The following is a 17,954-nucleotide window of genomic DNA, read 5'->3' on the forward strand; positions in this document are numbered from 1 at the left end:
TGAGGCTGAAGCTAAGGTTCTCCCTCTTGATTTGGTGGAGAAAATCCTACTATGGTTGCCGATAAAATCCCTGATTCGGTTCAGGTGCGTCTCTAAAAATTGGCTTTCTCTGATTTCCGATTCACGTTTTGCAAAATTGCATTACGACACTACTGATGCCGCACCCACCAATAAGAACACTAGGCTTTTGTATTTGTCGAGTGAGGTTCCTGAGGCTTGTTGTGTAGATCTGGAAGCTCCGATTCGCCGCGATTACGCGCTTTAGCTTCCTCTAAATTGTCGTCATTTCAGTCTTAGTATTCTAGGTTCAAGCAGGGGCTTCATACTGCTGCGCATTCATGTTTATGGCGCACCGCTCCTTCTGTGGAACCCTGTCACTGGTTCTCACAGATCAGTGCCGTACCCTGTTGCTGACCCTGATGCTTGTGGCTCGTCAAATAATTTATGGAGTGGTCTTGGCTATGATGAATCTAGTGATGATTATTTAGTAGTAGTAGGATGGCATCAACTGAGACCTCAGTGGCAGTATTTCTCTGTTAGAACCAATTCCTGGAAAGAAATTGAGTGTGGCCATCTTCCTCTTTATTTGGTTGACGATGATAGTGCACGGTTTTGTAACGGGGTTCTTTATTGGTTGGCTTTTAAAGATATAGCATTGAATTTTTTGATTGTTGCCTTCGACATAGCCGGAAAGCATCTATCAATAGTGTCATTTCCAACATCAGGCAGTTTCGGTCGTGGTCTGTTTGCTGGATGCCTTGGGCTATCTTATTTGAACTTCACGGAAGACCAGAAGTTTGAGATCTGGGTAATGAAAGAATCATCTTGGACTAAGCTCAATGTTGTGCTTCCTTTAGATCATGGAATCCACCCTTTGTATTTCACTAAAGGTGAACTTGTTGGCACCAAAAACAATGATTTGGTCAAAGTCAGTGATAAAGGTGTATTGGTGGAGTCTCTAAGAATTAGTTGTCGTGACAATGACTTGAAGATGGTTATGTTTACTCAGAGTTTGCTGTCACTTCCGGATGAGTTTGGCTGCACAGGGGAAGAACAAGGAAAGTAGGGTATGTCATGTTCTGAAAACCTTCTAAAGCAAGTTAATTCTATTCTTATTTGGTCATACTTAAACATTTCTCTTGGAATTCTCTTCTGAACTCATTATGGGGTTTAGTCTTTTTGTTCGCATTTATAATGGGTAATGGCTAAACACATTATACAATTACTGCTGTTTGATCATAGTTTCTCATGGCATTTTTCTCGTGATATTTTGCAATTGATTTCTGATGTTTTGATTCAAATATTCATCAATGCCCTTGATTGAGTAGTTTTTCTGTTAAATGTTTTCTCTTGTTGCATCTATAGGTGTTCACACGAGATATCAAAAGTTGTTTGTCAGGCTCTGGTGTGCATGTTTCAGCAAGTTAGGAGCATCTTTGATAAGGTGTTTTATATATATCTTCTATCCAGACTCAACATATGTCTTCTAAATTTTGTATTAAATGTATTGTTTTAGGATTAATGGACTTGTGCTCTTCCTTTGTTCATGTTCTTAGAAAAGGCTGGACTACAAATTGCAGTTATTAAGACCTTTTTTCGAACTTACTCTCTCAAGTCCAAATCCCACTCTAACACGGACACAATATCAAAATGCCAATCCGCACAGTAGAAAATCAAAAGATAGGAAACATTTCACGTGTGCCCCCTTTACGCAGCTGGAACTACAGTGTTTTACTGTTTTATGTAGGAGTGTACATGTGGTACGATAAAGTTGGGTTTCTCTTGGTCTGGATTCGGTCTTAAATATTCATTGGATCTATTTTTGAAACTTTTGTTTTTAAATCTAATAAAACCCACTATTTTCGGCTACAATAAAACTGAGTTTATACTGGATAAAAATCGAATCTAGATGAAAATTATACCAAAAAATTAGGATGACATTTATTTATAAATAAAAAATCAAGATTATTTAGAGTTAAAAAGGTTCTTTTATAGTAAATATTTAGAATTTAGATATGCAATGTGCTAAGTAGATGCTTACTGATTAGTTTTTACTTTATATATAATTTTATAATTTTATTACTCGTTGTCTTTTCATTAGATAATATAATTCTTTTTCTTTTTGACTGATCACACAGTTTATATGACATTAAGTAATATTAATAATTTTTTCGTTTAATCAAATAAGATAAAAGGGAAAAAGCAAAAAAGAGAAAATAATTATAAGAAAAGAAGAATTAAGAAAAACTGATGTGAATAACCTAGAAGTTAAGCATGTTAATTGGTAATTAGGGGTATTCACCGGTATAGGTAATTTGATTATCCGATCCTAATAGATTATATTGGTTATAAATCTGATGGGTAATTGAATAAAATTAGATTGTACCTAATTAAATTCAATTTTAATTGGTTCTGGTATTAGTTCTAGGGTTGCCGAATTTCAACCAATCCAATTAGATTTATATCAATTTTTACTATTACATACTATTTAGATAAAATTTTTTCTATTTTTTAATTTTTCCTAAATTTTATTTCAGTCAAGTACTCCATTACCTAAATTTATTTAATTCAGGTTTAATTGGTTGAATCTGTTTTGGTCCACTCACAAAAAGTCTTAAATCCAAATCAACTCAAATTGATTAATTTTTAATCGGTTCAGTTCTCATTCTTCTCTAAATTCAAACCAACTCGACCCTCAAATACCCATCATGGTAACATGATCATATCAAAGTCATCATAGAAAATATAATTCAAAAGCACAGTGAAGCAAAAGAGAAGGGCTGGCGGGCGAGTGAGTGGAGGCAATGGACAACACCTTTGGGACTTAGGAGTAGGGGTGTTTATAGATCTGGTGAAAATCGGGTTTGATATGATCCAGATTCGGTATGAAATATATACCGAGCCTATTTGTTAGATTCGAGTTCGGCTCTAAACTCGATGAAACCTATACATTTTCGGGTCACGATTATATCGGGTAAAAACCGGGTGAAAATCAGGCCGTTAACATTACATTGCCTTGATACCTACCTTCTTGTAAGCTAGCATGTGAAAATATCCAAATTTCCAAGACTCCAACTATTATTTGACATGATAAAATTAACTTAGAAAAATATAACAAAAACCAACCTTTCTCTAAAATTAAAGCATAACCATAATCAATACTAATATTGTCTAATAACACCAAATATTTAAATCAATACAAATAACACAATATTATGCATTAGTCTAAAGTCTTATGCATTTTAAACATAAAATATTAACTTATAGTCTTATAATGACTAATAACACAAAATATTAAGGTTTACAATACTTAAATTTCACATAAAAATAACCATCATCCATCACTAATAACACAAAATATTAATTGTGTATGATGACTGGGCCACTGAGACAAGTTCGGATAATCCGAACTATGGTCCAGACCCGACCAAAATAATGACCGAGTCTATTTTTGAAATCCTTATCCAGCTTTAAACACAGTAAAATTATACCAAATTAGCCCCTAAAATATTTTGAGTGGAGCCCGATTTTCAAACCACGCCGAGTCATGCACACCCTACTTGGGAGGAGGGGGAGACTCATAGTGCAGTGTGTGTCCTAATGTGTACAATATATTTTTTAGTGTTTTGATTCCATCAGGTCGAGCCAGGTGACCTTATGACCTAAGCCTTGGTCCAATTGAATAATTCAACTTGGCCAATTTTTTAAACCTTGGGTCTGATCTAAGTTACAATAAATATGGCTAAATTGGGCCGAAAACCACTGGACTTGGATCGGGTCTTTAAACCGGACTGGGTCATTTGTACCCTAGTTTTATGTAATGTATAAGTTTCTAAAAGTTCTCATTTGTTGTGAAGTGAGGCTTTAAATGACTAAAGTAACTCTTGATATAGATATCAAATTACAGGTACAACTGAAAACCGTGAGACAAAAAATGGTGTGAAATAAGGTTTTAAAAATTGAATTACTCTAGTAATTAATTTATTGGTTTAATAATTTAATCGAAATAATCAAATTATAGTAAAATAATATATCAAATTATAAATAAACGCACAAAAGTATAAATATATTATAATATTTAAAAATATACATATTAAAAGTGTAACACCAATTAAGCTCATAAGCCCTCAAAAGTACAACATAAGAGTCAAAGATTAAAATCAACATTTATATTTGTATAAAATTCATGATATTATAAAATATAAAGAATAAGCACAAAAAAAATATTATGTTTGTCAGTGTAATTGTATTTTAATTCCTAAGTTTTATTTGAAAAAAGTGTATTCTATATTCTTTAATTTTTAATATATATTTAGTTTAAATTAGATATTTAGATATCTTATATGGGTATCTTAAAGATAAATATAATTATAATAAAAATGAATAAATAAATAATCAAATATTAACAAAAACAAAAGAAGTCTTCTTTTTCTTAAAGAAGTATAAATAAAATTTTTAATATATCTTTAGTTTTTTTTGTTAAACAATATATATTTAGTTTAAAAAAAAATGTCTCCGTTTGATAGAGAGGTGGAGAAAAAATGTCATTCAATAACTTTAACAAAAATTAGTCAATTTTCAATTTAATTCGGTTCAATTGATCAATTTTTAGTTATTTATCGACTTTGAATTTCAGCAGGTTTACTTGTAATCTGAATCGAATTCTTGATGATTTTCGGTCCGACTGATCTAATCGATCGATTTTAAATGGTTTTCAAAACATGGTGAGAAGAGGCTGTCTAGTGCGGAGTTATAGTGCAACTAAACAATTAGGCTAGATATTGGGCCTAAAATGTTTAAAGTGTTTTTGTTTAGTATCAATTGTAGGAAGAGATAGAAATAGACTAAACTTTATTCTTAACAGAAAAGTCTTATAATGTAGTAAATTGGTCTAAGTTTAACCTACAATAGTTATATATTTGTTTTCAAGTATTAAACTTGACCTATTATTAATTATCCAAAAAAAAAAAATACTTGACTTATTATTGAGTTTGACATGACTTGAAATCTATTAAAAGGTTTCGTAATTTTTTTTACAAAATTATTTTTTTATAAAAATATTATCATTTTACTTATAAGTGTTCTAAATTTTTCGTTTGATCTTATTTAGAGTCAAAATTTTATCGAATTAACCCTAATATTTTTTTATGGCCAAATTATCCCTAGTAATTTTAATTAATACTAATTTTACCCTTAAGAACATAAAAGACTATTTTACCTTTTTATAATTTATTTACTTATTTTAGTTACTATTTTTATTTTTACTCCTAATTTTTACTAAAATTTTTATTTAGAACCAAAACTTTATTTTAATTATAATTTTGACCCAACTAATCATATTTACCCTTAACAATACTAAGTTCAGAATTTTACTTAATTTTCAATGAAATTACATGTTTAACTCTCGTTATATCCGAAAATAATCATAAAAAAGTTTTCGGGCAATTAGTCTTAAGAACCAAGACAAAAAAAGGTTTCTCCAATGCTGTTTGGTAAATTTTCATCATGAAAAAAGCTCTTAACAACTTCACAAACCTCTTTCTCAACAACTGTCCAGTGATTTTGAAAGAACAGACCATTTAATCCGTCTAGTCCTGGTGCGTTGAGACTTCCAAGACTGAAGGTAGCTTTTTTGATCTCCTGATTAGTAACCTCCTTCATGAGCTCCTCATTCATATATTTAGTAACTCTAACAGGAATATTACTTATGCATTCAGTCATATTTAAATTCTTTGAAGTCTTAAAAGAATTTTGAAAATGATCTACTGCTAACTTAAGAATATCATTTTTTTCACATACCCATTCACCTCTTGAATCCTTTAATTTGTCTATCCTATTTTTATCCCTTTTTTGGATGGTAGAGGCATGAAAAAAAGATGTATTCTTGTTTTCAAATTTCAACTATTTTACTCTCGATCTTTGACCCCAATATTTTTTCTTTTGTCTCCATAATCTAGTAATCTCTATTTTTAGTCTGTTGATCTCTTTTTGCTGTGTCTCAGTACAATCTCCTTGCGCTTGCTTGAGGCTGTATTTCAGTTTTTCTATTTCAATATCTGTCCTCTTAAATTTTTTTTACTCCAATTGATCAATTTCTTCTTACAATTTTGTATCCTTTGATCCAAATTCGTCCAATAATCAACCCCACTATTACAAGTACTACTCCATCCTCTTTTTATAACAGTGTCACAATTGGCATGTTCAGCCCAATAGGCCTCAAATTTAAAATCCTCTTCCCTCGCAGTTCAACATTGAGAACTAGAGGAGTATGATCCGAACTTATAGCTGGTAAGGCTGAAAGGATGGCATGTTAAAAATCTCTTCTCCATTTCCAATTGACGAGTACTCTATCTATCCTCTCTTTAGTAACAAAACCATTCCTTGGGTTACTAAATCACGTGAATTTCATCCCTTGTAGTTTCAAGTCCATGAGTGCATTCTCATCTACAAAAGTCCTAAAAATTTCAATCTGACTGGTTGGTTTTAGGTGCAATCCTACTTTCTCTTCTTGTAAAATTACATCATTAAAGTCCCCAATAAACATTTTTTGCTCTTCCAAATTTTGATTAGCATAAGTTAACTCTTTCCATAACTCCTTCCGTCTCTTGTGATCTGGATGGCCATAAACAAAAGTTGCTTCCCAATCCTTATCATTGCCGTTGATGATTTTAGTTTTTATAAAGTTGTGACACCAAGCATAAACATGAACATTTATATTATTCTTTCAAAATAAACATAGTTCCCCGGACAATCACCGGGATTCCACACAAAACATGTTGTCAAAACTTAATTTTCTCCTAATTCTATCAAAACTTAGTTTGCTAGCATTGGTCTCTATAAGGAACAAAAGGGACGGCCTGAAAGATTTACAGACACTTTTTAATTTATACACTGTCGAGGGGGCTACCATCCCTCGACATTTTTAGCTGACGACAATCATGGTTGTTGGTGGGGCATGTCAAGGCCCGCCTCCTCGGCCGTGATTGTTTCAACTTCGTTTTTGAACTTCTTACCTGGTTCTTGCATACAAAGTTCTTCTGCTTCCTTCATATTTGCTTCATAATCTACCTTGTTGCTTGTATCTCTTTTTCTTTTGAGGTTCAGAGTCATTCTTATGTTATAAGCCAGCTCCAAAGGCCACTGATGATCATTCCTCTGTTGTGGTGTTGCAATGTTATCTTCTTCCATTTCTTGCTAATCCTCAGCTAGTTCGACGTAATACTCATCCCCATTCTCCATTCTCTGAATCATGGTTCTGCCACCTGTAATAACAATTATTTTTATTTTTGGTTTTTTCCTGTAACTCCACGGCTATCCTGCATTATGCCTTATGATTTCTGTGTCCCTCTCTGCTTGTTTTAGCATTTTCTTGTTGTCATGTTGAATTTGTTGGGTCTCATTCTTGCCAAAAAGTTTTTCTAGCTCTTTCCTGATTGTTAGACAACTGTCATTCTCCCTGTCACCTTCCTTTATTTGCTGGTTTTTTGTTTGACCTTCAGTTTCCTTCAGCCTAACTAGCTGTAACTCATTCAGCGTTGATTTCATAGCAAAAGGTTGGACATCATTATTATCCATGACTTGTATATGGTCCTCTTGCCCCTCCTTGTCATCCTGAATATTGCATGGTTCAGATACTTCTTGATTCAAAGAGAAAATCACGTTGGGCCTGGAAGCCCAATTCTCCTCTTCTAATTCTTGAAGCTTATCATTTTTTTCTCATCCTATTTATAAAGTCTACTATCTTCTCACCAATTCTTAATTCTTTCCCTTCTGAAATAATAGGCCTGTTTAATAGACTTTCTGAAATCTCCTCGATTTGCTCTCTTGATCCCTTACTCTCCCTACCTTGAACCTTTTGTTGCTCTCAGTTAGCTTCGAAAGTTCTCTGAATCCCTCCTCCTACTCTCTTGCCCGTGCTACTCTCTTCTGCCCATTACTCTTTCATAGTATTCATTGTTGCATGCTCTCCCTCGCACGCTTGTTTATCGTCTATCCACTCCCTATTTTCGTCTTCCTCTTGCTGCTCTGTTTCCCTGGCTAAAATGGCCTTAGCTTTATTAACCCCCAATCCCAGTCCATACCTTAGTTTCATCGAGTCCCAACTTCCCAGTCCATACCTTAGTTTCATCGAGTCCCAGCTTGCTGTAGTCATTGAATTTTTGCATTCCTTCTTACTATGACCAAGGATTCCACAGTTTAGACAATAGCTATCCTGAATTCTTTCATATTTGAAATAAATCTAAAGAGTTTAATAATTTTTTGTTGCTATCCATAAGCCAATAGGTAAAGGTTTAGTGATGTTCAACGTTACCTTCACCTTCAAAAAAATTTTCTGTAGTATGTTATTCAATTGTGAATTCTCCATTTTTATCACGACTCCTATTTTCTTATCGTTTCAGCTATTTTTCTTGTTATATAATTAAGTGGAAGTCCATGTATTTATACCCATAATTTCATATATTTGTGGTCTACATCGTATACTAACTGTCTTCCATTCTATATCTACAGGTTAACAAGATTTCTTTTAATATTCTAAGATTTTCCTTTACGTATCTGGATACCCTTCTTAATATTCCTGAAGCTGATAAGCACTTTATTTCTATCGATGTTCGAAATCGTTACTTCTTTCATATTCTCTCAGATTCTCAAAAGTGCTACTTGCAAGTATTAAAGCTAACTTCTTTGTTCAAGAGAATTTTTTCATCATATTCAAATTTTCTTCAATAAAAATTCTCGTCATCCTCTGAATTGATACAGACAGCTTGGCCTGTAGTTCTGAAGACACTCCTTATAAAAGAAGAGTTCTCCTTAGAGAGATAAGGCGGTTCCTCTCCATCTTACACCTTTTTTTTTTTTGGGTCATGCAACACGCTCACACACACTAACCTAGTGTACCTTAAAAATGTTGGGCCTCTTAAAGCCTTTTCAATTCCTCAATGGTACAAGACACTCTAATTCTATAGGTACCAGTCTTAGAAACAACAACCAGCTCCACGTAATCTTCCTTCATTCTAACTACAAACGTTGTAAACGGCTATGTAAGATACTTTGTTAAGTATTTATTGTCAAAGTTAACGGTGAGAGTGGGACTATATTAATGTCATTTTAAATTATTTAAAATTAAAATAAAATAATTAAAACGCTAAGAATTAATTAAGATTTTGGTCAAATGTTAGAGGCCAACTTAATATTTGACCAAATATTAGAAACTCATATGGTGTTTTATCTTAATAATAATAATAATAAATAAATAAAATAACAATAAAGCTGTGTACTTTATGTTAAAATCCTCTAATAAGTTAGGTTTAATTTCCACATTTGAAATCATTTAGTTTCAATTTTTTTTTAATTTTAATTCTCTTGTCAAAATAACAATATTTTTTTGTCAAAATATTTTGATTAGAAGATAAAAATAGATTAAAATAAAATATTTGTAACAAAAATAAAACGTTTCTAATTGTTTCTGTTATATATATATAGTTTTGGGTCTAATTTCAGAAATGAAATTTTTTTAAGTTCTTATGGATATTTGTATACGAAGAAGAATATTACAAAATAACAAATTATGCACCAAAATCCTTCTAATCTTATTGATATTATATGATACGCAGACTTCTTTAAAACTAAGTTCAAAGAAAATCTACAAGTTGCCTCAATGCATGAGATATAATCTGTAGTATGGTAATTAAGTAATTCAATAAATGTAAACCTTAGTACATATTAAAATATATTTACGATAGTATATTTTAATATAATATTTAAGTATATCTTTAATTGATTTTATGTTTGTTTAATTTGATATTATCTTAATTTTATCATTATAATTAAATTATATTTTTCATCTATAAATACTTAAATATACATTTTTTTTTTTATTTTACATTCTTACTACAAGAATAACATTTGAATATTAATTATATTCTTGAATAGTCACCCAAAAAAATTATATTCTTGAATTATTATCATAAATTTTAAGATTAAAATGAAAAAAAAAAATTGTTTTTATTGATTTTTATAGAAATTTTTTAATAAAATATGTTCTTATTTATATATAATTAAAGAGAAAAAAATCTGAACATTTATTCTAATTACTATTTTTTGAAAACTGCCATTTTGTTTAAAGAAATAAAATCTGAACATTTATTTTAATTACTATTTTTTGAAAACTATCATTTTTTTAAAAGAAAATAAATAAAATTTGTGCAGTGCATGAGATAAAACTTAAAAGTGTCATTAATTATATATATATATATATATATATATATATATATATAAATAAATGCTATTTAAACATTAAAATTAGCTATTAATATTATTTATCAATATATTTATGGATAAATTATATATGTAATTTAATTAATTTTTAATATGTATTTATATTACAACATATATTTATACTGATAATTAATTTTAATTACTGATTTTAATATACACTAACATATATAATAGATATATATCTTAAAATATTTTATAATTGTATTTAATATCCACACAATTAATGAATTAGAAGCACATAGAAAATTATTTTATAGGAAGAGTGTGTCAAAATTGTATATATAAAAGCTAAGTAGACACACATTCTTGTCAACATTTCAAACAATGGTGAAGCTCAATTTTGTTGTGCGTAGTGTGGTGATCACTCTAGCATTCACGCTTTCTCTTTGTAATGCTAACGACGATGATGGTTATCCAAAATTTCATATTGTTTATTTGGGCTCATTACCTGAAACAAAAACTTCTTATTCTCCCACCTCTCACCATCTTAATATGCTGCAACAAGTTCTTGATGGCAGCAACCCAACAAAATCCTTAGTCCGTAGCTACAAGAGGAGCTTTAACGGTTTTGCCGCCATGCTCACGAATCAGCAAGCGGCAAAGTTAACCGAAATGGAAGGTGTTGTTTCAGTTTTCCCAAGCAAGACTCTCCAAACCCAAACAACAAGATCTTGGGATTTCTTGGGACTTCCAAAGGCACCAAAAGGGCATCAAACAGTAGAAACTAATCTCGTTGTTGGATTATTCGACACCGGGGTTTGGCCGGAATCGGAAAGCTTCAGCGACAAAGGTATCAGAAAGCCTGTTCCGAAACATTGGAAGGGTAAATGTGCAGGTGGCTTGAACTTCACATGCAACAAGAAGTTAATCGGAGCAAGATTCTACGTAGAGAACTCTGCCAGAGACAATAATGGCCATGGAAGCCACACAGCATCAACGGCAGCCGGAAACAACGTTCACAATGGCGGCTTTTATGGAATTGCAGGAGGCACAGCGAGAGGAGCAGTTCCTTCTTCAAGAATCGCTGCTTACAAAGTATGCAGCGATGCAGGGTGTGAAGACCACGACATCTTAGCTGCCTTTGATGACGCAATTGCTGACGGAGTTGACGTCATCTCCATTTCACTTTCTGGGACCATTGCCCTACGCCTTGACACAGATTCAGTTGCCATCGGTTCATTTCATGCAGTGGCCAAAGGAGTAGTTGTAGTCCAATCCGCTGGAAATTCTGGTCCTTTACCTGGCACCGTAGCAAGCGTTGCGCCATGGTTGATAACCGTCGCAGCAAACACTATGGATCGGAAAATCGTTGATAAGGTCGTTCTTGGAAATGGAAAAGTGTTGACCGGGATCCCGGTTATTAATCCTTTCGAGCCAAAGAGAAGAAAAATTCCTATAGCCTTGAGCAACGGCAAAAGGGGCTGTTTTGACAAATCCGATGATCAATGTGCATGCTTGGATGAAAAAACGGTGAAAGGAAAGATAATTTTGTGTGACTATTATCTAGAAAAAGATGTACTCCTTTCTGGTGCAGCTGGTGCAATTGGAAAAGCATCTGATCTTGATAACGTGGCTTCTAACTCTCTAATGCCTTCAGTCACATTGCTGCCAAAAGATTATGCCATTGTTAAATCCTATAAAAACTCAACAAAAAATCCAAGAGCTAAGATACTCAAGAGTAAGAGCGCTCAAGATCGTAATGCTCCTAAAGTGGTAGCATTTTCTGGCCGTGGACCAAACCCTACAATTTCAGAGATCTTGAAACCTGATATAAGTGCCCCAGGGGTTAATATCTTGGCTGCTTATTCGCCAATTGGTTCACCAACAGGAGATCCTAGTACGGATAATAGATCTGTACATTACAATATTCTAAGCGGAACTTCAATGTCTTGTCCTCATGTTTCTGGAATAGCCGCATATGTGAAAAGTTTTCACCCTCATTGGTCACCTGCGGCAATTAAATCTGCTATTATGACGTCAGCAAAACCCATGGTTAGGAGTTCGGTGGAAGATGTGGGAGAATATGCATATGGATCTGGACAAGCCAATCCAATGCTCGCAATCAACCCTGGACTAGTTTATGACATTAACAAGGAAGATTATGTGCAAATGCTGTGTAACTTAGGGTATCATAATCGCACAATTAAAGTGATATCTGGAGAGCTGAATCCGTGCAAGGGAGCTGCACATCGATCATTGGTAAGAAATTTAAATTATCCAACTTTTGCAGCTCATGTTCGGCCCATGGTGCCTTTTAATGTCAGGTTTGGTAGAATTGTTACAAATGTTGGTTTAGCCAACTCAAGTTATAGCGTAACAATCACACCGAATCCACAAGTTAACGTCACGGTGAAACCAAGGGTTTTATCCTTCAAAGCATTAAACAAGAAAAAATCATTTGTAGTGAAGGTTGTTGGTAAGATACCACATGAAACTGTGGTTATCTCATCCATAGTATGGTCAGATGGGACCCATCATGTTCGAAGCCCAATTGTTATAGATGTCTCGGTACCATTACTATAATAAATGTGACATGGAATAAAATATGATAATTTAGTTTTCGTGTAATGTTATGATTACAATGGATCGTATATTCTAAAATCAGTAAAGTGATTAATTTTTAAATTTATTATTTAAAAGATAAAAATTTAACTGTTTGATTTTATTCACAATATTAAAAACTCATCAAAATGCATGAATCTAACTGAATGATTGTATAAAATCCTATGCATTAAAATAAAATTTATGACTTCTTAAATTCTATTAGATTGAGATAACACAATTTAAGATTCTATGGACCTGCATTTTTTATTATTTTCCTTTTTAAAAATATTTGACAGCAAAACACACTCATAATTTATCTTATTTAGTATTTATTAATTATTATAATAATTAATAAATATTAAATAAAATAAATTTTAATTGTTATTTTTTGTCTTCTTAACAATTCTTAACAATACTGTGAACTAACTTTGATTCGGATCTAATTTTAAGAATTTCATATTTATCGAAAATCGAACTGAACAAGTCACCAAAAAAAAAAAAAAATCGAACTGAACTTGATGGATGATTTGATCGAAAAGTTAGTTATGGTGAAAATCGGTTCATTTACATTGACCGTAACTTCAGTTGATTTAAAAACTCATCCAAATGCATGAATCTAATTGAATAATCGTATAAAATTCTACGCATTAAAGTAAAATTCATAAAATTTATGACTTTTTAGATTCTATTAGACTGAGACAACACAATTTAAGATTCTATAAACCTGTATTTTTTATTATTTTTTTTCAAAAATATTTGACAGCAGAAGACTTTTTTTTAAGATATTTATGTGTCATGTTATTATTGAATTATTGGACATCTTTATTAAATTGATTAATAATTTATTTTTTAATAAATCAGAATAAAATTAGTTTATTATAGCAACAATAATAAATCCAATTATCTGCATTATAATTATTAGATCTGATTTGATCCGATCGAATTACACAATCTAAATAGAATATCCTTAAATTTTTTGATAAAAAAATAAATTTATCTCTGACTTTTTGTTTTGCAGATATTTAAATTCCTAAAAATTTAAAAATACAAATAGATTCCTGAAAAAAATTGAATTTATTGTTATTGTTATAAAATGAATCGGTTTTATTCTAATTTGTTAAGAAATTTAAAAATAATCTATTCATTAATACATCCAATAAACGTCTTTACAAAATATGCATTTTTATGAAAACATCTTTATTAATAAATATTAAATAAAATAAATTTTTATTGATATTTTTGTTTTCTTAAGAGTACTGTGAACTAACTGCAATTCGGATCTAATTTTAAGGATTTCATATTTATCGAAAATCGAACTGAATTGGATGGATAATTTGATCGAAAGTTAGTTATGCCAGATCTGGTGAAAATCGGTTCATTTACATAGACCGTAACTTCAATTGAATTTAATCCAGTCAAATTGGTCAAACCTAAAGAAAACTAGTTGGTTTGCATGAACGGTAACTTTTCTTCAGATGAAGCGGTTCACTCCATGTAACTTGAGGCCATTGCCTTACCTCCCTCAGCGATGGAACTTAGTTTAGACAAGAGAATTATAATCCTCTCAAATTTTTTATAAAAAATTTAGTAATATTTTTTTAAAGATAAAAAATAATTTAATTGATTTAAATATTTTATTATGACTTAAAGTATCTAATAAGTTTAATAAATAATAATTTTTTATCTTTAACTTCAAATATAAAAAATTAGATATTTTTATTTATTTAATTTAATATTATTTTATATTTTACTATTTATTTAATTTAATTTTTTATATAATAAAAAATAATAGAATATTCAATAAGTATTAATATTATTGTATTTGTATAAATTGATAAAAAAATCAATAAATATTATAAATTTTAATATTTGTTCTTCTAACTTCTTCTTTACATATTTTACAGGATATATATATTCAAATTTTTATATAAAATAATAATAAAAAATAAAAAAATTGATACATTTTTTAAGAAGAAGGCTAATATTTAAAAAGGAGAACATATAACTTTTACAATATCAACACCTATAGATAATTCTTCTACTTTAATGAATCACGAAAAAAGTGAGGTATAACCTTCAAAAGTTCAAAAAGTTACATCTGATTACTTTAACCTTAACTTTTTGAAACAAGATTTTGAAAAACGACTTTAAATTTGGCAATATCACCCATACTAAAGAAATAAGATTAGACGAGCTTATCTTAAATGAAATTCATATCAAAAATATTTTGACAATTATTTTCTATCTAGTCCCCCAAAATTTTATTTCAAATTCTGCCACTGCCTCCAATCCTCCATATCTGACATCACATATCACCTAGCTAAGTCGGTCATTATGCTTCTAAGTCTTAATTAATAATTAGAATAATGTTATATATGTCATTTTTACAAAAATATTTGATAATTAAAAAAATTAACTAAAAATAATTATAATTTATTTTATTTAATATATTGTGACAATTAATAAATATTAAATAAGATAAATTTTGACCTTTTTTTTACATTATCATCACTTTTATATGAAAATTTATTTGGTAAAAAAAAAAGATAAAACATGTACATTGACATGGCAATTCTTTTTTTGGATTTTTTTAACAAAAAAATAATTTTTACTATCTACTGCAATATTATTCTTTTTATATATTTCATAAAAAATGTGTAAAAGAAGTATATAAAAAGATATTTACATATCATTTTTCTAATAATTATATAAGCTCGATAAAATATTTAATTAAACTATAATTTAAATATAATTGCTTAATATATTATATTTATATTTATTTACTTAAATTTAAGTAATTGGTTAAACTAATAATTTAGTATTCAGTGATTTTATCGGAGCAATTACTGATTAATTTTGACTAATGATTATTAAGAAAATTTTTTTGAAATAAATTAAAAAAATTTATTTATTTTCCAAAACAAATAATTTTATCATTATTTTTGAAATACATTTTTTTAGAGCTTGAAGCAAATTTGTCCACGGTAATGACGAGTTTGTCTATTTTTATGAAATTTGCTCACTGCATCATGAACTTTGCTTGGCGCAACAAACTTTCTCCAACCTATAATATAAATCCATATACACCGAGTTTCCTTCATTCACATCTACATTCACCTTATCTGGAATACTATTATTATCAATTTATTATGATGGTGAAATTGTATTTGATAAAGATAGATCTAGTATATTTAGTTCTGCACAACCAACCTTTTTATACTTGCCAAATGAAGTGAGAGAGGTGGTGACATTGAAAATTGTATAGTACATGTGATTGGTCAACACATGAACATGGTGAGAAAAATCTATTACAGATATCCGATGGAAGTGGATAACACTTTAATTTACAAAAGGTATTTTATTTTTTTTATTTTCTTATTTTTTGTCAAAATTTTTGTTATAATATTTTTATATGTAAACATGACTTTTAACAATTTTTTATTTGACCAAGGTATCAAATACGTAATGACGAAGACATACAATTAAATAGGGGTTTACACAATTATTTTTCAAATATTCATCTGCTGGAATTATTTGTGTTTTTGGTTGATATATGTCCAACGACTTCGTTGAAAGTGGGTGATGAAAATGAATCATCTGTAGCAGTCAGAACAAACATTAGAAGTCTGATGGTTGATTTGAACATGCCTTTCGAGGAGAGTCAAGAGAAGTCAAATCCTGGGAATTATAATGATGGTGTGTTGGAAGCAGATCATTAAAGTCATGATGATTCTACGGTTAGTTAAAGACCCAACGATGGATCATTAACAAGCTCACCCTGTGTCTGACGATGAAGATGTAGATGTCGAACCAATGGACATACTTGATGAGGAAGATAAAGAGTTAAACAACTTCACAGTGTCACAAGTTGTGCTAACTCAGCCTGCTATTTCTAGACCATATGATCATTTTGTGCACTATTCCATGTTGAACCTTGACACAATGAATGTAGATGGTCCTTTGGTCAGGGAGGGCCCGAGGATGATCCAACACAAGAGTTTGAGATTTAGCAACAGTTCGACAACAAAGAAGAAGCTATGATGGTGGTAAAGATGTATAACATCAAGAGGACTGTGGAGTATAAGATATTGGAGAATGACCAGTTGAAGTATGATGTACACTGCACTCAGGTTGGGTTAGGATGTCAATGGAACATACGCATTGCATATCGTCGAAAGCAGGAGAAATGGGAGGTTAGGAGATACAATAATACCCATTAATTTTTGCATGCAAACAACATTAGGCTAGGACTATAGAGGGTTGGATTGGAAGGTGATAGTTGAACACATATTCTTTATGGTGAAGGCAAATCCTACTATCAGCATAAGAGTTTTCCAAGGAGCTATTGAGAATCACTTTAGTTACAAGACATCTTATAGAAAAGTTTGACTTGCAAAGCAGAGAGTGATTGCAAAGATCTGTGGTGATTGGGAAGCATCGTATAACGAGCTTCCTAGGTGGTATTTGCAACGCAGATGTACCTATCCGATAAGATTGATTGTATTGCATTTAGCACATCACTTGTCGTTCATTATATTTTAACATGTCCTAACGAAGTTATTGATTCAGGTACATGGGTGGAACTTGTAACACAGCGTTGGCCTGGTGATGATGATAGTGCCATGTTTCATCGTGTGTCTTAGATGTTCTCCCCTTTGTGTAGAAGTTTTCAAGCATTGCAAGCAACTTATCTCGATTAATGGCACTCATTTGTATAGCAAATACGAAAGGATTCTATTGATGGCTATTGCCCAAGACGGTAATTCAAGCATATTGCCCATTGTATTTGCCATGGTCGAGGAAAAGACAAAGGAGGTCTGGTCATTCTTTTTGTCCAACCTCCTCAGGGAACAAGTGACGACTTAGCCAGGCCTTTTGGTCATCTCACACAGATACAAATCCATTGATGTTGCTTTAAATGCCGATGGTAGTGGGTGAAAATCTCCGAATGCTTATCAAGCATTTTGTACAAGATATATTATGGCTAACTTTATGATACATTTTAAGAACAAAGATTTGAAGAAGGTCTTGGTTAACACAACATATTTGAAGTCACGTCGAGAATTCACTCATTACTTCGATAGATTGAGGGAGGAGAATGTGACAATCACGAACTGGCTCGAAAAAATACCACA

At 31.2% G+C, this 17,954-nt stretch overlaps 1 protein-coding gene and 1 non-coding gene across 2 annotated transcripts; both read left to right on the forward strand.

Annotated features, from left to right (window-relative positions):
• The first annotated feature begins 309 nt into the window (after positions 1–309).
• LOC112777957 (uncharacterized) lies at positions 310–1,601 on the forward strand. The gene is made up of 3 exons (XR_011877567.1): positions 310–1,067; positions 1,366–1,444; positions 1,557–1,601. It is a non-coding gene; the product is annotated as an uncharacterized protein (transcript).
• Positions 1,602–10,627: 9,026 nt separating this feature from the next.
• Positions 10,628–12,843, forward strand: LOC112777959 (subtilisin-like protease SBT4.3). The gene has a single exon (XM_025822338.3). It carries the CDS (start codon positions 10,768–10,770, stop codon positions 12,796–12,798), a length of 2,031 nt encoding a protein of 676 aa, XP_025678123.2. The 5' UTR covers positions 10,628–10,767; the 3' UTR covers positions 12,799–12,843.
• Positions 12,844–17,954: the final 5,111 nt, after the last annotated feature.

This window comes from Arachis hypogaea, chromosome 19, assembly GCF_003086295.3.
Source record: "Arachis hypogaea cultivar Tifrunner chromosome 19, arahy.Tifrunner.gnm2.J5K5, whole genome shotgun sequence".
In the NCBI taxonomy this organism is placed as follows: Eukaryota; Viridiplantae; Streptophyta; class Magnoliopsida; order Fabales; family Fabaceae; genus Arachis; species Arachis hypogaea.